Source organism: Perca fluviatilis, chromosome 11 (genome assembly GCF_010015445.1).
Source record: "Perca fluviatilis chromosome 11, GENO_Pfluv_1.0, whole genome shotgun sequence".
Taxonomy (NCBI): Eukaryota; Metazoa; Chordata; class Actinopteri; order Perciformes; family Percidae; genus Perca; species Perca fluviatilis.
Window position 1 is genome coordinate 26,565,665 of NC_053122.1, and position 23,420 is coordinate 26,589,084.

The 23,420-nt window shown below is 40.4% G+C and overlaps 3 protein-coding genes across 4 annotated transcripts; 1 reads left to right on the forward strand and 2 right to left on the reverse strand.

Moving 5' to 3' along the window:
* Positions 1–325: 325 nt before the first annotated feature.
* prpf38b (pre-mRNA processing factor 38B) lies at positions 326–6,140 on the reverse strand. The gene is made up of 6 exons (XM_039816393.1): positions 5,698–6,140; positions 4,887–4,955; positions 4,520–4,671; positions 4,200–4,260; positions 2,660–2,898; positions 326–1,755 (listed from the first exon to the last, which is right to left on the reverse strand). Exons 1-6 carry the CDS (start codon positions 5,905–5,907, stop codon positions 1,098–1,100), a joined length of 1,389 nt encoding a protein of 462 aa, XP_039672327.1. The 5' UTR covers positions 5,908–6,140; the 3' UTR covers positions 326–1,097.
* A 592-nt stretch (positions 6,141–6,732) lies between these two features.
* Positions 6,733–15,555, reverse strand: LOC120568700 (protein FAM102B-like). 2 transcript variants are annotated; one of them, XM_039816373.1, is made up of 11 exons: positions 15,281–15,555; positions 14,011–14,131; positions 13,682–13,711; positions 13,082–13,198; positions 12,516–12,562; positions 10,107–10,210; positions 9,622–9,708; positions 9,332–9,524; positions 8,837–8,973; positions 8,137–8,200; positions 6,733–7,896 (listed from the first exon to the last, which is right to left on the reverse strand). In XM_039816373.1, exons 1-11 carry the CDS (start codon positions 15,424–15,426, stop codon positions 7,854–7,856), a joined length of 1,089 nt encoding a protein of 362 aa, XP_039672307.1. In that variant the 5' UTR covers positions 15,427–15,555; the 3' UTR covers positions 6,733–7,853. The 2 variants fall into 2 exon arrangements, with proteins under 2 accessions (XP_039672307.1, XP_039672306.1); XM_039816372.1 differs by having other exon boundaries at positions 8,837–8,976; positions 15,281–15,553.
* LOC120568699 (calcium-binding mitochondrial carrier protein SCaMC-1-like) lies at positions 14,939–22,907 on the forward strand. Its single transcript, XM_039816370.1, has 10 exons — positions 14,939–14,958; positions 18,274–18,400; positions 18,572–18,659; positions 18,843–18,954; positions 19,987–20,145; positions 20,239–20,391; positions 20,717–20,824; positions 20,940–21,107; positions 21,270–21,417; positions 21,692–22,907. The coding sequence occupies exons 2-10, from the start codon at positions 18,340–18,342 to the stop codon at positions 21,871–21,873; spliced, it is 1,179 nt and encodes a 392-aa protein (XP_039672304.1). The 5' UTR covers positions 14,939–14,958; positions 18,274–18,339; the 3' UTR covers positions 21,874–22,907.
* The last annotated feature ends 513 nt before the right edge of the window (positions 22,908–23,420 follow it).

Below are 23,420 nucleotides of genomic sequence, written 5' to 3' on the forward strand. Positions count from 1 at the left end.
TGTGCATAAAAATTCAAAAATAAAAAAATAAAAATTCAGTCTGTTTTTGGTTGAAGCTATATAGTTTTATTTCTAAGGCTTTGTTACACTTGCTTTTTTATATTTTAATCACTTTTGTAAAATGATATATTAGTAACCTTAAAGTTATAAGAAAGTGTTCAACATGCTGAGTATTCACTTAGATGTATATTTAATATAGAAATTATTTTCAGAATACATTCCAATAAAACTATCAAATATTGTTTGCATTCAACCTATCTCTCAACGTAACGATACCCTTCAACTTCTACAGTAATCTGTGCTTTTGCATTTCAATAAAAGAACGTTTTGTTTGTAAAAGTATTTTATTAGAAAACAAAATGCAACAGAGCAATAACCCAAACACAGCACAGGCAGGGCTCAGTGTGTGTGGTAAAAAATTACCCTCTGCAGACTGCCCTTTGGAGGATTAAAACATTTCCAGGCGGTCTACACACGACCATGGACAGAATTGCTTTGTGCTGAGTCACTGCTGATCCACGTCGCTGCTACGCTCAAATCTGTAATTTAACCGTTGACTTGTGAAGCATGTTCAATCAGAAAACAGCTGACCAAGAGGCTTAAATATGAAGACATTCCAGACATATGCATTGCAATATTAGTCAAATTTTAAAAATGTGTTTTGCCTTTTGTACCGCCTGGAAAAAAATGATTTATACATTACATGTATGATATGATGACAGTGTTGAGCTGAACTTACAGCGTCGACCCAGCAAGTATCGCAAATCGGACCATTTATCGTGTGTAGACAGCCTCTGAAACGGTATGTACAAACCCACTTCATCCTGGGGCAAACGAACGCACCATAGAATGCCATTTTTGCCACTTTTCAAATTTCAAGTGAACACTAACAATGGATCTAATGGGGAGTGGAAAAAAAAGGCAGAAAAAACATAAAAGTAAAGCAACATTACATTGGGCAAAGACAACAACTCCAGATGTCCAATGTGCTGACATTCCTTCTCTTTAGCACAAGTGACCAACCAGACAACTGGGTAGAAAAAAAAAAGGAAGAAAAACACAGGAGTAGAAGAAGTAATATTGCTGGTAGGCGACATTTACTCAGTGCTCCGACTCCTGCCTTCACTATGTTTACAATGGTCATTACTGGACTCTCGCTGATGATGGCTCCTCTCTTTGCTACCGCTACTTTTGTGAGACCGCTGTTCTCCGTCTCGCTCCCTGTCTTTATCTCTGCTGTGGCTGCCCTCTATTTTCCTGCTCTTCTCCTCTCCCCCACTTCGGTGCTTCCTGTCCCTGCTTCGACTCCGACTCAACCTTTTGGCCTTCCTCTCTTCTCTGTGCCTCTCCCTGTCGTCTTTGTGCCTCCTGTCATCAGTCTCTCCCCTGTTCTTTTTATCCTTGGACCTTTCCCTCTCAGCGCCTCTATCTTTGTGGTGTTCCCTGTCCTTCCTCCTGCTCTTGTCCTCCCCGCCATCCCTTTCTTTGTCTTTGCGTTCGTTCCTTCGTTCCCGGCTGCCACTGCGACTCCTTCTGCGCTCGCGCCGGTCTTGGTTCCTGTCTGCACTGCGGGACCGCCGTCTCTCCCTGTCCCCTCGGTCCCGGTCCCTGCCGTCCCTCTCCTTCTTCTGGCGGTCACGCTCTCTCTCCAGCTCTCGGTCAAAGCTGGGGCCGTGGCGTTCTTTCTCGCGGTGGTGGCTTCTGCTTCTCGACCGTTTGGGTGACCTTCGGGGGCTCGGTGTCCGCCTGGGTGTCCTGGCAAGAAAGGTAACATTAGCTTCAAGTAAATTTCCGGTCTAATAAATTATAGATTCCATTACCTACCTAAATCAGAATAATTGAAGAGCCCAGAGAGTCATGGCACGAGTTAACAACATACATCCTTTCCACTGGCTTCAAATGTTTTGCATTAATTCATATGTAGAGTTTCCACTGTTAAATTGCTTAGAGTAAAAGCTGGGATAAAAAGGAAAATGAACTGAACCTTTCCATCCTAATTAGTTGCAAGCTGATGGGGCCAGATAAAAAAAATAAGTTAACACATAAAATAGCTTGAATCATTTACAGCACATGTGTCAAACTCAAGGCCCGCGGGCAAAATCCGGGCCCCTTGCAGATTTAGATACCAATATATCAATTTGGATTCACAATACACAATAAAAACATTTTGGCCCGCCTAGTTGTGCGCCAAACCAAAAACACCGCAAAGTGTTTTTTAAACTGCAATCACCTGTCAGTCAAAGCAGAATATGGCAGATTTGCCAACTCTGAGACTCAGAAATTCCCCCAGAAGCAGAGTTTTCATATTCAGGCTGTGAAACAGGTTGTTGTTAAAAAAAAAATAAAAAGTTTTTCTTGATTTGCTAAATTCTATGATGGCTAAGGAACTCTTTTGATGACTTTTGCAGGGCTTCATGTCAACAAAAATGTGACAAAAATGTCGGGAAAAGCAACAAATTTACAAAAAAGTGACAAATGTCTGACAAAGCCACAAAAACGTTGGAACAAAAACAATGAGGAAAAAAGCACCAAAATGTAAAAAAAAATGCAGTAACAAAAGCACGTCAATAAACTCTACATGTCTGGCCCTTAGTGGGATTCTTTTTCCAGCGTGGCCCTTAGTGAAAATGAGTTTGACACCCCTGATTTACAGCATTACCTGGAGTGGCGTCTTTCCCCTTGCCCCCCTGCCTCTGCCACTGCAGCCTCCTCCTCCTGCTGCGTTTCCTTTGGAGCAACTTTACGAGGCCTAGCCTTCATCTGCTGGTCAATAATCTTCTGCACAGGCACGGGGATACGGGGGAACAGAGTGGAGAACCACTCCAGTTTGGTGAGGAAGGAGCGCAGCATCTCTCCAATGGTCATCACACAGCCACCCCCAGCCTTCACGTCCAGCTCCTGGAATCAGACGGTGGGAAAGGGCCATAGAAAAACTCAATTAGCTCACACAGGCAGGACGCAGGAAAATGTGATCGCATTTCTTTTTTTTTCTTTTTCTTTTTTAATCCTGCCTCATATCAAAAAGTAATTTGTGATGACCAAGTACTGAACCTTCACCTCTGTTCATCTAGCTTAATCTCTCACATCAATCAAATGTGTCTGGCTTTACTTTGATAATTATAAAAAGGAAACAAAAACTATAAATATAAAAGAAGCTTGCCTCATCTAAACTGTCTGGCAGTTCCTAGAGTCTGTATTTACAATGTGAGCTTGAATAATATATTTGTAAGATCCACCCCCCCCCCTTTCCTTCACATCATCTGCTTAAAACAGCATGTTCAAAAAGTGGTTGTATCTACTGTTCACAGACCAGCAATGAAGGGAAGGGAGAGCAGCATCTGAAAACATTGAGACACATTCTCATTGAGCCAAAGGGACAAAAAGAGAGAAGCCTTGGCTTCCTGCTCCAGCTGCCCAATAGCACAATGGACTCTCAAGTGGCCGCAGGAGCATAAACATTGCCCACAGAGTAAGCACAGACTGGAGCAGGTAGGCAAAGTGCACACCAGTTGAAGAGTTATCGACTTTATATGGTAGAGAACAGTCGCTTTGCACTCACACACGCAACCCAACAGTGCTGAGATACAATATCCAATTCACCTGCTGCACAATGGGCATCTAAAGGAAAAAACAGGGGGATTAACCAGTTGGGTAGGATTTCATATGATCAATTCAAATATATTGCAACACAACATCAGAGGAGGCCTGGCTGCACAGCCTGATATCAAATTATATTCTAATTAAATATAGTGAAAACACAATAGATGTATGCAACAGTTGACATGTGTTATATAGTTTGTGTTTGTCCGTTTGAGTGTGTATCCCTATGAATACTCCAATTGTCATTTATCCAAATTTAGTTTTTGTACAACAAGTCCTTATAAAAGCTTGTCAAAAAACAAAGGGCATGCCTTAATATTACATGGACTAAAACATTTACTCAGCATCATATACAGTACTTACCCTGATTAAAAAAATAAAATAAAATCAGCAGCAGAGCAGTAGGCTAGTAGCTATTCCGGTTTAGAGGACAAAAACTGGGGACAATTAAGCCAAATGAAGGCAAAGGTGAAAAATCAGCTAGGAGCATCACAAGGGGGGTGGGGGGGGGGGTGGGTAGACAGCCTTTAATGTGTCGTGTGAATGTGTGTATTTAATGGAGAGAAAGAAACATCAAATTATTACCCGAGGTGACATACCTCCTCATCATCCAGGAAGCCATCATACCATTCTACCAAATCTGCTGGAGGTTGAGTGTATCTGAGCAGAGCAAAACAGAGAGCACAATATGAGCATTTACACCAGAGAATCATGTTGCAGTTAAAACTTCAAATATGTTTTATGAACCTGTTACCAATGATATCTCAAACGCTGATTTTCAGACAGGTGAGGTGATATTAATATGGGCAATGATTTGAGTCAAACCTTTTCATAACTTAAGTGAGCCATCAGAGATGCAACACACAGCAAAATTATGGTGGTCAAATGTGGCAATCTCAAACAAACAAAAAAATCATACCTTATGTACATGAAGCCAAGTGCTCTGATGTATGGAGAGTCTGTGTGAGTGATCAGACCCATCAGCTGTTTGCGAGTCAGCTTGAGAGTAAACAGTTTGTATAGAAGACAGAAAGCAGTAGACACAATACCACCGGTCCCAACTCCACGCACCTAACAAGGATGAAGACATATTTGTAAAGCACATCATTGTACATTATTCACAGCAAGCCTATTCATAACAACTGACCTTTTAACAATGATACTCAGTGAAGCACAATAATTCAAGTACTCATGTATTACCTAAATGTGTCATCCTCCAGACTGGCAAGGGAAATGTAGAGGGGGGAAAAGATGGGGAATATAAAAAGCACGTACTTCTCACTTACCCCTCCGCACATTCCAGTCTGGCCTGCAGTCTTTCGGCTTCCTTTTTCCCAAGGCTCAGCGTGAGTCACCTGTAGGCACACAGAACAATATTAAGCAAGTTTACACACTCACACGTGTCTGCCAGACCTTTTTTTGAGCTGCCATTATACACACCACACATCTGAAAGATCCCGCCCATCTCCATGGCAACTTCATGAGAAATGCTGAGACTGTGGTTGTCCCCATCCCAAATTAATAACGCAGCTTAATTTAAATAACGTTACAAATAACTAGATATTATCAAAAAATAGTGAGCTCTCAAAATACACTAGCTAGCTAGCGTTGTCATAATTGTTGATATAGCTAACGTTGACGTTACTAGCTAAGTAGCTAATTTTTCAAAATACAATAAGTAATTATTTTTTACATAACGTTACTAGCCAAGTAATTTTGAGATGCTATCTCATTTTTTAGTACGTTTCTCAGTAGAGATATCTAGCTAGCTATCTTATTTTGAGAAAGTCACGGCAGCCAACTAACGGCACCATATTTGATTTAACGTTAGCTTAACGTTGGTCGCTAACGTTAGATAGCGTTAGCTAGCTTGCTAACAAGTTAACGTTACTAGCTAATAAAGAACACTACGCTAACGTTATATATTTGTAAACAAGTATGTGAAATAAGCGGACAGCTTTCCGAGTCCTAAAGTTAAGTCAGTTAGCTAAAATTAGCGCCGTCTGCCAGTTTCTCTTGTTATTTGACGACTGCAGTAACGTTAGCTACATTTATTACTACCACAGTAGCATGCGGTTTAGCATTTGCAAATGTTACCTTGAAGTAGATTTCGTCCACAACTTCATGGTAGGTCTTTAGCTCATAAAGCTGAACTTTGAAATACGGCGAAGACAGCACATTCGTAAGAATCATTGGGTTGAGGTTCATTGTCTTTTCGTTGCCCCACAGGGGCAATACATTTCCATGTTTTCCTGGTGCAGGCTTGCTAACGGCCTGTGTTGGTAGCTGGTTTCCGACGTTAGCCATAGCTGAATCCCACGCTGCTAATCTTAGCGTACAGTTAGCGTAATTCCGATTACAGATCCATTAATATGAGATAGTGAAATGTCGATCGTTATCAAATTCGTCCCTTCCCTTGTTTCTGATTTGTGGTTAAATTGACGATAACAACTTCCCGCCGTCGTTGTAGCTAAAATGCTGCTCCGACTCCGAGGTGGGACCATGGATGGGACACCGGAACTGTAACGTTAGTGGTGCAGTGTCTGTAACCGTCGATACGTCAACAGTGTGAATGTTTTGTTTAGAAAATAAAAGCATGTATGCAAACACCAAATGGTTTAAATTGTTAAATTGATAACTGCACAAACGCATATATCTAAGGCTTCTGTAAATATAATAGCATATGGTCTTAAGTCTTATTGTAGATACACGAGACAGTTGATACAAACACAATTGTATGCATGGTTCCGTTTTTGTGTAACGTTATGGAGAAACACTAATACAGCCTTCTTGTAATACTGCAAATATATAAACATTGCAATACTTTTATCAGTGGCTCAATGACCATTGTGTTAAATGAAAAATCTTCGCAATGACTGCCTCCGATTTTAAATTGCGTTTCACAATATTCATTTGTCATTTTTAACCAATTACCTCTTTCAGCTTTTATTTTACAGCTAGCATTTAATTTGGCTTGATTATCCAGGGTAGTAAAATAAAATGTAATTATTAATTTGCTTTTAATTTTCTCTTAATTTTAGGGCTGGGTAAACAAAATCCTCCACATCCCTTCTGCAAAAAGACTAGATAAATGCAGCACAAAAAGTAGTTGGGAGTTATCCAGAGTGCACATGCTTTTATGTACTTTTTATTTGACCTTAAATACAACATCAACATTCTAACATCTTAAAAACAACAAATATATCTTAAGACGTCATTAGCTTTACACAGCTGACTTTGAATACATACATAGTTTACATACTATAGATAAGACTGCTTAAGTGGCAGCAAATATACATTTGACTAAGTTTGGCACATTTGCAAAATCTGTGGTAAAAATATATTCATTACTTTTGACTTTACAGACAACAGACAAACGCAAATGCACACACAAAATAGACATAATGTAGCCGGGTTGGCTCAGTGGGTAGAGTAGGCGCACATCTACTGAGTAGGTGCACATATACTGAGAGGTTTATGCCTCGACGCAGAGGTCCAGGGTTCGAATCTGAACTGTGATGATTTCCTGCATGTGCTCCCCCTTTTTCACCTAGCTGTCCTATCGAATAAAGGCGGAAAAGCCCAAAAAATAATCATAAAAAAAATAGACATCGTACCGAAGGAACAACACATAAAAACTTCATGGTATTTTAAATGCAGGCATCCTCACTCACAACCAGGTGAACAGAGGTGGTTATCTGTAATGGGCTTGAGCTACTGACACAAAGTGGTGCTGTAACCAATGTACATTTCACAATGTCAGTTTTCTATTACTTTACATATATGGGAATTCAAGGAACGGACACAGTCCCCTCTCCCGCTACAGTAAAATGGTGAAACAAAATCAACCATCCCAAAGCAAAAGCAGGTTGGATACTTAAGCATACTTTTTTAAATAGCAGAAAAAACCCTTAACAGCTCAAGATGGGTGAACAATATTTGTAGAATTACAGTACTAACCCTGAGTCTTACAGGTTTCATAGAAGAAGACCAATAGATTTTGTCAGTACAACAGTTATCCCAGTCACCAAAATGTTCCAATAATGTGGCCTTCACCTCCACTTCTTGAACACTAGGGGGCTCTCCTGGTCAACAGACACTGTAGGTCAGATGCAGAGGGATTGCCTAAGAGAAATTAAATCTCCTGGAGTGAGAGGAGCAACTTCTGATAGCACCTCTACAACTCAATCTTGTGTCCCCCGCATCAGTGTAATACGGCACCCTTGACATGACAGGCAGATGCTTCCCAAAGCCTAGCGCTTGATCACCACCTGCTCAAAGGCTCCAGCTGCGACCCTGAAAGAGAATGCAACAGTGTGTTACATGACAGGAAATGACAGTGTTTATCTGATCTGGCTGTGGTGCTTTCTTTTATGTGCAGAACTAACACTATGTTGTGAAATAGAAAGTATCTTAACATGGGGTTAATAGATTCCTTATTAGAATCCCCATTTAGCATATTTTCAGTGAATTTAGATTTGGAGTAAATGCCTTCTGCTGGGCACCCACATTCCGAAGTTACATAATCACACCCACCTCATATGCTGGCTTCCCAAGGCTGTACTCCCACCAGGACCAACGAACAAGCTGAGCCCCTCCTCTGCAGCAACACACGCACAAACACAGAGACACACAAATTACAAATAAGGGTAGTGGCAATCAGTGCACAGTCAGGGTTTGAAAATGCCTCACACTTAGTTTCTAGGAATTCAAAAAAAAAAAGAAGAAAAAAAGACAGTTGATCGGGGGATGTTGTAGTGAAGCTGATGAGATCTTTTGAAAAACATCCAGGGAAGTAGTTGATAGTTGAGGAATACCTTTAAAAGATGCACTTTCACACACTAAACATGTATGTCTTAATGACTGGGAAGAGTCACATTTTCTTACCACAATACATGCCTCCCCCCATTTTCATTAAGTCTTTGGTTAAGAACAAGGGTTTTAAACATGGCTGCCACAATGTGTGCTCGGCTATCAGTGAGGTTAAACTGACCTTGTATTCAAAGACATAATATGCAATCTTATCTCTGTAATCCTTAATCAAACAAAGCTTAATATTCAGGCTGGTTAAGTATGTAAGTACGGTCCAAATTTAAGTCCAATTTATGATTTGCCATCATAAACATCTAATCGCATCGCAACACCTCAAAGTAGTTTGATCCCATCAGCAGGATGGTAGACAACTTTCCAAGTCAGCCTTCATAAATCCACTAAGTCACAGATTCGGTGTACACACCCTCTGCACTGGAGTCCAAGAAGCCATGGCTGAAATCCTGGCTCTGCAGGATTTTCTCTATTATGTCATCAGCATCCACCCTGGTGGCATCAACTCTCTTCAGCTGATTCTCCATGGAGTCCTGCTTTACTGGATGTCTACTGGAGAAACAGAAACAGCGTGGAATATTACACAAATGTGTTTCATAGGGAATAGAAATGACATGTGTATATGCGATTTTGTCATGATTGAAATGTGTATATTGTTGTTGTAATGTAATGTAATTTCTTTTTTTAGAATGGACCCCAGGGAGACTAGCTGATTGCACAGACTTTCAGCTAATGGGATCCTTAATAAATAAACAAATAAACAAATAAACATAAGACTGTGTATTTGGTGGAAAATAGTAACGTCAGATTCCCGGATAGTTTATTAACGCGGTCATTATATACAAAGGTCAAAAACAGCATAGAAAAGGAAAAGTGAGAAGAAGGGAAGAAAATATAAAAACATTACCTTGGAACTTTAGCAGGGGTAGAGGAGTGTTCAGGTGCGTGTTGACAGGTTGCTGAGAATGGGGGAGTGGTCCTGCTCTCCCCCTGCTGATCACTAGGTTCCGGGATGCTGCCGATGCCTATGGAGGCAGAACCCGCAGACACACTCCTCCGATGGCAAAGATCAGTTAAACTGGAGTGATTGGAGCTGTAACCTACAGGACAGGAGAGGAAACAAACCCACAAAGGTTATGCTTATGATTTGTGTAACTGGTGTGGTAGTAATGCATGTGTCGCTGTGCGCTTTGGTACCTGAGATTTTTGAATGCTGACTCGCATGACTGGGTGTTCTAGAGTGACCATATGCTACAAGCTCATCTGGAACTGATACGGACTTTACTGAAGTCACACACACACACACACACACACACACATACAGTACACATTAAAAATCAAAGTTTTGGTATGAACATTTCGTAAATGCATACAGAGAGCTAAAACTTTAGGTATTTATTCTGTAAGGTAAACCCCTAAAAGATTCACTTAGTTTCTTTATGATGCTTTTTCTTCTGAGACTTGTGAAACAAAGGTACTGATGATTATTTTGAAAATGTGGACTCCTGAATAATCATGGTAAATCATGAGGGGTGGTTCTTTGTAGAACCTTGTCTAAACTATACTGTCTACATCAAAAGTTGCATGCTTTGCTTTTGTCAAGAACTGAGAAACTAAAATGATAATCTTGCTGTTGTAGGGAACAGCACCTCTTTTAAACCTTAGAGTCTGTATGTACATACCAGTGAGTGAATGAGATATGTGCTTGTTCCCTCCCTTTCTGTCCTCAAGGAGACACTCTGCTTCAGCCTGTGGGATTCCCAGAGTCATGGCTGTAGATGGGGGACTAAAGGGAACAGCAGAAAGAGTGATGTTAATGCAGAGCAGGGTGGTGTCTTCAGTATATGAGTGTTGTTGGAAAAGAGCTCCTTCAACCGCTCTGCTCTTTAGATAGACACAGAGAATGTCTAATAAGGGGAGAACTTCCACTCTCTGGAAAATTCCGGGTTGGTACAATGGGGCTAATAGGGAGTGAGATAGGGAGTGAACAGGCTCTCCATAGACAGGCTCTGATAGACACTAATAATTGGACAATTTGAGATTCTGGCGACTCCTAGTGGTAGACTACAGTAAGACATGGCTGCTACAGCAATGCATGCTTCTAGCATAGACAGTATATAATGGACCAACAGATCCCGTTGCTCTGGACGGAGACCAGTGAAGGATATTAGAAGCACTTTTCCGGTGGCGATATTTTATTCTCCACTATGGCCACGCCAAGACCTGCCCTTCAATAGCATTCACACACTACTATTGGCCAGGCGTCCATGCCTACATGTACAGGTCCTATCCCCTGACCAATCCCCTAACCCTAACCTTAACCACTCAAGGTCAAATGCCTAACCCCAACCAATCGAGCTGCTTTGTAGGGAGGGTCTTGGCAATGCAAACTAAAATGCTAGTTAACATTAGTAATTAAACTTAAACAGCTAATGTAAGTCGAAACTGCCTGCGAGCTTCTCCTGTACTGTACGGTAATTCCTCTACTATGCGACAGTAAGTTGCTTGGTTATGACACAATCGTTAGCCTATTTTTACAAAAACGTCTGCTACGGAGCCATAACGTGAGATACAAGGTAATGGAGCCTTTCATACATTGTTGTGTTTCTTTAGAAATAAACAATGGACAAAAAAGGTCTTTAAACGCTTCAGATGTAAAGTTATCCGCTGTCAAAGTGACGTCAAAATGAATGGCAGTCAATGGGATGCCAACGGCGGGTGATCGTTTGGTAGCATCAAAATGGCGCCCTAGGAGGTTCGAGTTCTGAAGCGAAGCTTACCCCCTTGGCTTCTAGGCTGGGATTGATTTTTATGAACATCAACTTGTGCCAATCAAATAGCTCTAAAAATGTTATTATTACATGTTCAACATAAATACTTGGATATGAAATCGAAACATTTTTTTACTACCGACCGGCTTTCGCTCAACCTCGCTCTGCAAAGTACGTCACCCGGATCGTTGGTCTGATTGGTTGAAGGACTATCCAATTGCTTACAGAGTCATTTGAACTGTGCCCATTGATCACGCCTCTTGTGCAGAGAAAATACAGATCAGACTCCCCAGACTAATGTTCAATCTTAAAAGATTGAGCTTGGTCTGGTGATAGCCAGACTAACCTTTACCTATACCTGTGTAACAATACTGTGTAATGGTTAAACTGCAGATATTAAAAACACATCGGCAAGCAAACATCAAAGTCAGCAGTCTCGTTGATCAAGTTATACATTTGTTATAGGTGGATAAGTAAAACGTTTATTAAAACAGAATGACAATGACTTTTTAGCAACACCCTGACTTTAACACGGGAAACCTGCTGCTACTGAGAAGCTGTTAAACAAAGGAATGAGCGTGGAGAGGCAGACAAATAGTGATAGAGAAACAGTGAAAAAAACTTCACACACACACACACCCACAAACACACACACAATGAGTAACACTGCGTGGGCTATCCTTGAGTTTACACTTTAGACATCTCCTAGGCTGCAGTGTGTGTGTTATTACACTAACAGGAAGTTGGAACATGAAGGAGGGCAGGGAAAGACTAGAAAGAAAGAAAGTTAAATGTTTGCACATGGTTGAGACTTTGGCAGGAGTATGTTGTTGCATCACGTCCTTTGTGACAAACTGCTCTACATACCGACAGCTCTTGAAAAAAAGAGAAAATAAAAGCTCTGGGCAGGGCTGATCACATATCAGCCGTTGTCTTATAGTGAGGTCAGGCAGATTAATGTCTGGGCGAGGTGTTATTAGCTTTCAGATTGGACCCTGAGAAGATCTCAGCCACAATATAACATTTGATAACTTTAAACTCTGTGAGTGTCAGTAATGTCAGACACGAGTGTGTTTTTTTCAGTTTAGTGACAGACAGGATGCGATGAGAACACTTTCCTCTGTGGTTAGACACAGACTTCTTACGTGAGGGCCAAACTGTCTTTACAACCACAACCATTATGTTTTGAAGTTTAAAAAAAAAATTAAACATGACAAGTCAACATTTCCTTAGTAACAAGTTTCAAATAGAATTGATATACAGACTTACAGGATGAGTAATACAACTGAACAGATGAATAAGGTCAAAATGAGCTCTTACGTTTTAAAACAGGGGTCTCCAGACATGAGTTGTGTTGTGATGACAACCTGTAAGAAAAAGAAGAAGAATAGTAATGTCAGTTTTAGGTTGACAAGCAACTGTACTTGTGAGGCAGAAAAAAAACTGCAATTTTGCCAAATAGAGCAGGTTTTTATAGGGGTCCTGTTGACGTTAAGGTTTACAATAACATTTTGTGCAATGAAAGCCCGGTGTAGATCTGTGCCCCAGGAAGAATATTTGAAATTCATTCCCACGGGTCAGGCAGTTCATAGATCACAGGTTCAGACATGTGCAGCATCAACTGTCACGCCATTCAACTTTTTCAAATAGACGATTGTCTACTTCTGCTGATGAACTCAAGAACTGGTTAATAGCTTTAGAGCGACACAGTTTCGCAAGGATAGGTTGTAGGCTTAACTATGCTTTGCTAAAATGCATTACATTTGTACAGACATGTAAGATTATTGGAGTGTACTAAACGTTGCAAGTGTGGTGAAGACTCTTGAGGGCATTTCCAAATATATTTATAGGAGGATTGTGCAGCTATGTGTTGAAACATTACACACCTTCAGAATTGAGTTGTCCTGTCTGGTGTTCTTGGTGTCATATCCCTCTAGGAGACACCGTCGCGTGGTGCTGCCAGACCCAGCAAACTCAGACAGGTTCAAGTCAGCAAAGCCCAGCTGCACAGGGATAAGAGATCAGACAACTGTCAGAACCATTTGACAGTTTATCTCTGTTAAAGTGTCAGGATTAACAATAATCTATTTGCACATAAAGCATCATCCTATGATAACGTGGTGTAATATATAACAGTAATCTACATTTGAAGAAATCCAGTCAAGCTCAGGTTTTTATTTGGAAACACACCACACCTGTCTGAGATGGGAGCTTCAGTTCTTGAGAAATCAGATAAAACTAATTATTTTCAAGTTATCGGTTAACATAAATTAGGTTTTGATTTACAGAATGTTCAATATGTAACCAAGGCCGGAAACTAGAAATAAAAACATTCTTAGCACACAGACTCACCTCACCGAAAAGTCCTCTAAGGGCACTCTTATCACATATGTTTCATGATAAGACTGTTCGAATGGATATGTGGCATTTAGGCTGCTATGTTTACAACAAATTCCAGTCTACAGACTCAAGAACAGAAGTATTACCTTTGCAAAAGTTTTTCCACCCTTCAATTCCTAAAATGACAAAAGAAATTGGTTACAATTGCCTGTTTCATTATTATCTCACGCACCGGTTTAATTAAAACCTTTGTTAGTCCTTGCAGCGTGACTACTGTCTGCACAAAGCACATGTGATATGGTTACAAATGAACAGTGCTTCTGTTCTTATGTACAGAAACATTTTCTTAGCACATCAAAGTCTCAGTTAACTATCTGTACTGCTATGGAAAACTGCTACTATACATGTTTGTAGTGTCAACAACATAGAGCTGAGAGCTTAATGGCAGAAGAAGAAGAAAAGAAAAGTCCTGTACCTTGCGCACAGACACCCGGCACAAACAGGGGTCTAGTACACCTGTCCCAGCATTGGCACTCATCTTACACACAAAAGAGAATTTCTTCCTCCAGTGTACACAGTTGGCCTGGACTGACTCCCTGTGAGAGAAACACATTTAGAAACAAATCATCATACAGAAACAAAAAACACACAGGCATACTGAAAGAGCAGACATTTCACAAATCTGACAGATCTATGCATTGTATAATGGTATAAAATAAAAAATAATATACAAATAAGAATTTTCCTACACCACATACATCATGCACAAATTCTCGATGTTCGTGTGTTTGAAAAAGAGAATAAAGTAGTGGTTGGAGCAGGGGGAAACACAGTGTTTGGGAACTTTGTCACCATAGCAAAGCAATGAGGGTTAGCGGTTGTCTCCTTTTTCCCCCAGAGTGACTCATTTAAATGCAAACGTTACAAGCAGAGTTATAATCACAGTCCGAAGGGATTAACCTTGCATGCTTCTTTGCAACGGAAGAACACTGTTTATGGTGGTCAAATAGAAACAATAAATAGAAGTGTACAAATGAAAGAGAGAGAAAATTAGCTAGCCTGATACAAATTCGCCATTATAAGGAGTCTCTGTTCTATTAAACAATCTCCAAATGTTATTATTATTATTATTATTATATTATTAATTATATTATTATAACAACTGTTGACAAAAAAAACGGTAGTTCCAGCAGGAACAACAGTAACAGTTACGTGTTGCTTAGCAACTGCTTTGATCAACTGTGTACATAGCTAGCTAGCTAGCTAAAAAAACGATTATAGCTTAATGTTCTACTAAAAAAAAAAAACTTGAAACCTATATTTTTATTGAACTAGCTAGCTACTTGACAAGCTCTTTTGAAATTGCCTGGAATCACAGCTTTCTGAGTACGTTACTGTCTCCCGCAGCAGTCTTCAACTATTGGTAAGGTAACGTTACGTTAAATTAATCCTGCTTAGTTTCAATTAGCTAACGTTGTAAGTAACGTTTGCATTTAACGTTAGTTGATAGCTACTGTGGTGTAACGTTAGCTAGCTAAACTTTAACAAACTTTACACATAAACGTTGAAAGTCATGCATGCCGTTGCCTTGAATCAAAACCGAGACAACAAACGACGTTAACGTTAACAAAAAACTAAACAGGGACTTAAAAATTGTCAAAATATCAAGGTTCACTTAGCTAAATTCAAGTCAAGCTTGTTCGAACAACCAGTGCTGTTGCTATAAATAGCTAAAACAATCTTACCGAGACGACTCTTCGGCAAAGCCCCCATCAAGGAGTCTAACTTTACAGAATAAAACTCCGTTTACGAAGGGAACCGATGACAATTCGTCCAAGTTGAAGTTTACTTTAAATTTAAATCTCTTCTTCTTCATAAGAATGAACGACATGATATCTCTTAAACGTCAGTGACAGTGGCGCAACAAGTCCTGACAGAAGTAGCAGACAGACACTTTCCCTGCTCTGTGCTGTCTGTCGCTACTGTTCAGCTGTTGCTGGCTGCTGGTTGTTGCTGTATAGTCTACAAGTTCAAATCTCCTCCTTCCCACCCACTGAAAAATATAATTCATGACGTGAGGGAAATTCCAGCGTTTGATTGGACAATGTATCTGCATGAAAAAAAAAAATACCGAGGTTGCGATTGTATGGTCACACACCACACACAGTCAGAGGTTGTATTGTAATAACTTGATAACTATCATAACCTCTTTGCTTTACGGCTGAATCGCATAATGCACTATAGTAACATTCTCCCCGTGACCTCAAAAGTGGAAAAGAGAAGTGGGAAAAAAACAGAAGGGACAATATCTTTCATTCAACATAGGCATGTGACAAAAAAGAAGAAATGCAGGCCTATGACAACTCTGGGGGAAAAACTGTTACAATATGGTTCAAATGATAGTTCAATTAAACTTGTAATCTGTAGGTGGAATTCATCTCCACAGCCACAGTTTATATACTACCATGACATTGAAGGTATTCAGCAAGAGCATACTCAGAATGAGTGTACAATTTATGTTGCTGAACATTTTTATTTATGTCTAAACAGTGGTCATTTACATTTAAAGTACAGTAGCTATACCATTCCACAGAAATACACTACTGCATAACAAGTGAACGTCTTGCGTTCAATTGTTTACTCAAGTATCATCAGTAAAATGTTCCCACCGACCTTCTCAATTGTGATTTGCCGCTTTTTACTTTTAATTATTTAAAATTTAGATTTTAAAATGTTGAGGTTTGGACTATTGGTTGGACACAACAAGAATTGTGAAGGTGTCACTTTGGGCTCTGGGTAACTGTGATGGCATTTCTTACTATGTCTATATTTTATTTTATTATCAATAATTGAGAAAATAATCATTATACAATTTTTATTACAGGACTTTTGCTTGCAACAGAGCATTTTTACAGTGTGGTTTTGGTCAATTTTAAAGGATCGGAATCCTTCATAAATCCTCCACCACTGACAATGCATCATATAGTTCTACACACTGTCCACATGTTTTGCATATACAATCTTAATTTAGTAGTAATAGTAGTAGTAGTAGTAGTAGTAGTAGTAGTAGTAGTAGTAGTAATGTAATGAAGTTAAAAGAACATTTTCCCTCCAACATGTAGTGGAGTAGAAGAGAAGAAGTCAGAAAAATGGAAATAATAGAACTTAATTATTAAACATAATGGAAATGCACTAACTAAAATAGAAGGGCCTATTTGTATTTACTATAAGCATCCCCATTAGCTGACACCTAGATGACCAGCTAGTCTTCCTGGGGTCCAAAACAACATTTAATCAGACAATATTAAAACATTTCATTACATGTACATAAAATAAAATAAAATGAAATAAATACAACAATATCTGCTTACAGAATTAAATCACAAAAAAGACTTGACTAAATGAATTGTTAATTTATATATATAATATATTTTGCTCAATAACAGCAGGGTCTCAAAAATAGCCACTGAGCTAAATAAACGCCTCTGACAATCATAATACCTATTCACAAGTCAAATGAATCTGTCTATCAGTTCTGTTGAGGGGCCCAGAGATGCCACACACAGGGGCCCCTGACAGACTCCTTTTCTTGTGTGCACCACCTTTTGAGCGAGGAAACAGCGCCCTCTAGTGGCGACCAGCGGTGCAGCGCTGTAGCTAATTACTACGCTATGTGTTTCTCTCTACGGAGTCTGACACGTCCTGCTAGAGGAAGAGATTAAATGTCCTCTGCAATGCACCGTAACACATCACACGGAGCAAGGATTAAAAATGACAGATGGGGAAATTCCCTATCAGATGCATGAACCGGATCATGCACATGGTTAATCCAGGGTTTATTTATTTCACCGCTTTTTTATTTGACCATCTTTCCTGTTTAGCGTAGAAATCATCGAGTGGCTACGTAGCCTGCATCGCTCCGCCTTCGCCCCCTCGATTGCTGCAGTTCGTCTTAAACATTGCGGAGGACACCCCTGCATGGGGCAGTCTGCAAAACAAAGTCACTGGAAACCCATTTTTCATCGCGAGCGCGCGCATCTGGATGTTTAGCAGCGTTTATGGATGAATTGCAATATGTATGACTAATCAGATCCTGACTGCAGTGCGACTCGTCTCGGCTGCTGCTTCCAGATTAGCCCCACAATGTATCAAACGTTACGGACGTGTTTACTATCAAATGCCCGGTGCTGGGATGCCGACAGCACGAGGTCATGCGGACGGGTTTGACGTTGGATTAGGTTGGAGGCGCCAAAGAAATGGGAATATTCCGCCAGGGTGCCGCACAGGTAAAACCCAGGGAACATATGGGACCCTGTGTAGACAGGAGTTGCAGGGCTTGGCCTGCTCGTTATGCATTCCTTCGTGTGTGTGTGTGTGTGTGTGTGTGTGTGTGTGTGTGTGTGTGTGTGTGTGTGTGTGTGTGTGTGTGTGTGTGTGTGTGTGTGTGGGAATAGGAAATCTATAACGTGTTTACACTGGAATACTGTGTGCCTGAAGAAAAATGCATATTGTGCAATGTGAAAATCACTAATTCTGTGTGTTATTTGATAATCATTTAAATGTGCCTTACAGCAAATCAATGTGAACTCTTTAACATCAACCGATGGGTTTTTTACTGTGCATAGTGTGTGTGAGAGTGAGTGTGTGTGTGTGTGTGTGTGTGTGTGTGTGAGACTCGCCCTGGCACTATACTGAAGGTGGCAAAATGAAACCATTGGATTGCATCTCCTCTCTGCAGAAAATTGTGTCGTCTGGTGATCAGAACAAAGATGGGAGTCTCGACTTAAACGAGTTCAGCAAATATATGAAAGAGCACGAGAAGAAGCTGCTCCTGACATTCAAGAGTCTGGACAGAAACAACGATGGTAAGGAGATGAGTGATGCGGGTTCCAGGAGCTGCCTCGCTGTAAAAATACTTGGCACCACTGTGATCACACATAATGACACATGCCCATGCATGTTTACAGAATCACATTTCCTCTGTTTATACTGCAGAATATTTGAGTAGAGTTTTTAATCTTTTTATGTTGTGTCAGGACGCATTGATGCCTCAGAGATCCAGCAGTCCCTTGCAGAGCTGGGCATGGATATCAGCAAAGAGAATGCCCTGAAAATATTACAGAGGTTTGACCTCCACATCTATCCACTGTAACATGTTTCTATTTAAAGAAGTACTCTGCTAATCCCTCTTAGGGAAATTTTATGTTTCATTTAGAGTGTGGCCAAAATATCGCTTTTGCGTAATCTGAAAGCTTTCTAATGTCATTAATTTGCTGATTATAATCATAGGTCTGTGTGTTTCTTTAGTATGGACAACGACGGGACCATGACGGTGGACTGGAACGAGTGGAGAGAACATTTCCTGTTATGCCCTGCTTACAACCTGGAAGAGATCATACGCCACTGGAAACACTCCTCGGTACATATAAACACACAAACAGTCGCGGCACAAACACACTTTGCAGACAAATACAGACCCAACTGCAGTGAGATTTAACGCATGACGTCTAGTCCTCTTGTGTTAGATGGATTTTCTCTGCAGTCCACATTTTGCCAGCAGCTTTCAAAGATTAGACTGTCCCAACATAATTAGGTCACAGCAGCACACTCTGGTTCCCTCAGCTTGCTCCTCCACCTCTTCTTAGTGCAAATAAAGACGTCATTGTCAAGATATTTGCTCCAATATGAGCAAAAACACTGCCTTTCTTTTGCATATAATGTTTCTAAATCTTCACTGCACATTTATGGTGTCTTAGGTCACAAACCAGACAGAACCGCATTCTCATTCCACTAATGTGCCATAGTGGTGACTGCAGGACACACAACGAGATGCATAAGCCCTTGTGTTTCCCCACAGAGTTGCATACATTTTTGTCACAGACACCTTTATGCTTTTGGAAAAAACAGTGGATATGTTTATGCGAAACAGCTAATGCATACAAGACGAGGGTTCAGTCAGCTCAGTGATTAGGATTTCACAAGCAGTTCTAGCTGATGGATAAGGAACTCAATTCATTGAATGTTGTTAAACTAGTTACAACTTCTGCAGTTCTTTTTAGCCTTTTCCTCATAGTGTGACCTTTATTTGCACAAGATGTACCAAATACACAGCAACCAAAAGCATGTTAGGCTTCTAATGTATTTTTCTTCCTGGCTGCAACCTTACGTTCAAGGTTTTGTAAATGTTGCTCTCTCCCAGTGTACAACTGGTCATTTGGCAAAATAAAAGTGTCAGCATCCCTCAAAAGGGGAAGTGCTTGTAGGCTTGTTACGTTTATTTTTGTCACATTGACAACCACACAAACAGATGTGACAGATCTATGTGACACGTACGTTCCTGAGAGAGATACAATCTCAAATGCAAAATAATTCTGCTATGAGACTGCATTTATTAGGACCATAAACTGACCTACCACAGGGATTTGAGCAAACGCGTTTATGTAATCACTAGGTGCTGGACATAGGTGACAGTCTTGCCATCCCGGATGAATTCACTGAGGAGGAGAAGAACTCAGGTTGCTGGTGGAAGCACCTGGCTGCAGGTGCAGTGGCGGGGGCCGTCTCTCGCACTGGCACTGCCCCGCTGGACAGGATGAAAGTCTTCATGCAGGTGAAATGCATGCAAGAAAAAAAATGGAGGATATGTTAAGAAATATATGAATGTCTAAAACTGTCCTCCAAAACTTATGTTTTTGTCCTGTAGGTTCATTCTTCTAAGACTAACCCAATAAGCCTGGGAGGGGGATTCAAGCAGATGATCATAGAGGGAGGTCTGACTTCACTGTGGAGGGGAAATGGCATCAACGTTTTAAAGATTGCACCTGAGACGGCAATCAAATTCATGGCATACGAACAAGTAAGTGACTAGTGCCCCATAATTAATATTATCAAGCCTAATTCGATCTCAGACGATTTCTTTTTTTTTCTATTTTACTTATTATTTATGCATATGTGTTTTAATTGTGAATTTTTGTTGTTGTTTTTCTGTCTTTCTTGCCCAGATTGCTGTATAGTGTGTGTTTAGTGCTGTTAGTGGTGTGTTTCTCACATGGAAAAACAATACTTTGATTATAAAAAATTCACATTTGAAACACTTGATGGTATTTATCACAGTTTTGTAACATTGCAAATATTTGGAATACACGACATTTATTTTCTTGCCATCTCTATGTGTTCTGTAGTTTAAAAAGTTACTGTCATCAGAGGGCAAGACGATTGAGACACACAAGCGGTTTATGGCTGGCTCTCTGGCTGGAGCCACAGCACAGACAGCCATCTACCCAATGGAGGTAAGACAACTGTTGCATCATAAAATAAAATGAAGTCAGCCCCAAAGAAAATCCCACACGGATCAAAAGAATCTGTTCCTCAGTATTTCCTTCTTTTGTACTTTCTCTCTCTAAGGTATTGAAAACTAGACTGACCCTGAGGAAAACTGGCCAGTATTCAGGAATGTTTGATTGTGCCAAGAAGATCCTGAGGAAGGAGGGTCTCAGGGCTTTCTACAAGGGCTACATTCCAAACTTAGTGGGCATCATTCCCTACGCTGGGATAGACCTCGCTGTTTATGAGGTATTCAGCCCCTTGCGTGATATTTCACAACAGAGTGCACTGTTGTAGCTCATTTGTATGCATGAATAATCTTGGATTGTAGAGCTACATTAAATCAGATAAACTAAGTTTTGTTTTATGCTGATGTGCACTAGTTCAATTCATCTTTCTCCTGTGTCTCAGACTCTGAAGAACACGTGGCTGTCGTACCACCCTGACTCCCCTAACCCTGGAGTTCTGGTGTTGGTGGCCTGCGGGACCATGTCTAGTACCTGTGGCCAGCTGGCCAGCTATCCACTCGCACTTGTGCGCACACGGATGCAGGCACAAGGTATAGTCAGTCTGACATTTGATAATCGTGACGGCAAAACGTACATGGCGCGTCATTACACAGCGCGTAATATTTTTTCCTGACAGGCAAGGTTTTTATGTGGTGACAAACTCTGTAAAGGCACCCAATATTTTCTGTAAACATACACTTGAGTTAGAGCCTACATAATAAGTGGGTTGTAACCGAGAGGGGCTGACTTTAACATACAGCACAAGCGTAAAAAGCATGCTTTCAGATGCAACTCCGCCTCCCTAACTTACTTTTTTCTCTCCAGCGTCCCTGGATGCATCAGACCAGTCCTCCATGACCAGTCTGATGAAGAAGATTGTAGCCAAAGATGGCTTTTTCGGACTCTACCGGGGCATCCTGCCAAACTTCATGAAAGTCATTCCCGCTGTCAGCATTAGCTATGTGGTTTACGAGTACATGAAGACTGGCTTAGGAATTTCCAAATGATGCAGCAAGCAAATGAACATTTACTTGTTTTACATATCTTACTACAGACTTGAAAATGCCTGAAAATAACTCCCAAGAAAACCTACGACGTTAAACATACAGAGCATGACTTCCACCAGCTGGCACAGGAGTTCAGTGGATGGAAAACTGTATGTATTCCACTAAAGGTCATCTGTCAGTAGCTAAACCATTTATCGTCCGTGCTGAGCATGCTTTAATTGTTATCCTGCTGTTACACATAACACACTCCCAAAATATGTACACCACCCAAAACAATATTAGACATAAAGAAAGTACTGTACTACATACAAGCAAAAACAGGATTTAGGATTGGTTGTTACATTTATCCTACTGTTATTCTTAAAAAAATTCTGTTAACAAACCAAAAAGCTAGCTCAATGGGCCATACTGTTTTGATTTTTTGGTAACAGAATAAATATTTTTTAAGAGAAAGCTGAAGCTTATCCATTGGGGATACACCGCATCGTAAATCGTCTTATTTAAATTAAAATGACACTACAACAGTTTAAATGTTTCAGCCCACACCCTTCAGAGGTAATTTAAGACTTTTCTAAGTTATAAACACCTTCCCCTAGAGTGACCTCAGCTCCAGACAGCAGCTGTCAACTAAAAATAACTGTCCCTGAAAAATCAATAACTTGTTTACACTGGAATACTGTGTGCCTGAAGAAAAATGCATATTGTGCAATGTGAAAATCACTAATTCTGTGTGTTATTTGATAATCATTTAAATGTGCCTTACAGCCAATCAATGTGAACTCTTTAACATCAACAGATGTGGTTTTTACTATGCATATACTGTGTGTGTGTGTGTGTGTGTGTGTGTGTGTGTGTGTGTGTGTGTGTGTGTGTGTGTGTGTGTGTGTGTGTGTGTGTGTGTGTGTGTGTGTGTGTGTGTATAATCTGTTTTCAGTCATGACTATTTATGGATTTAAATTATGGTTACTACGTAACATGGTAACACTTAAACAGTTATAACTGGTCATTGGACTAAAATACTTGCAGGGAGCATGTTTTTGTCTTGTGTCACTTCTCATTCCTCCAAACATACACACCCACAACAGGATACTGTATCCTTTTACAGTATCCTGTAAAGGAGGGCGGCTGTGGCTCAGTGGTAGAGCGGCCTGCCGATCGGAAGGTTGTTGGTTCGATCCCTGGCCCTGCAGTCCCATGTTGAAGTGTCCTTGGGCAAGACACTGAACCCCGAGTTGCCCCCGATGCTGCGCCATCGGAGTGTAAATGTGTGTGAATGTTTATCTGATGAGCAGGAGGCACCTTGTACGGCATCCTCGGCCACAGTGTATGAATGTGTGTGAATGGTTCCTGTACTATTTAAAAGCGCTTTGAGTAGTCGTTAAGATTAGAAAAGCGCTATATAAAAATAGTCCATTTACATTTAACATTGTGTTAAAGCCCAGTGGTGGCGGGACATTTGTATCTACCTGTAAAATGAAAACCAGTCTATTAATTTATTATAAGTAACATTAAGTGGATTTTGGGAAACTAAAACTGGTTTTGATTCA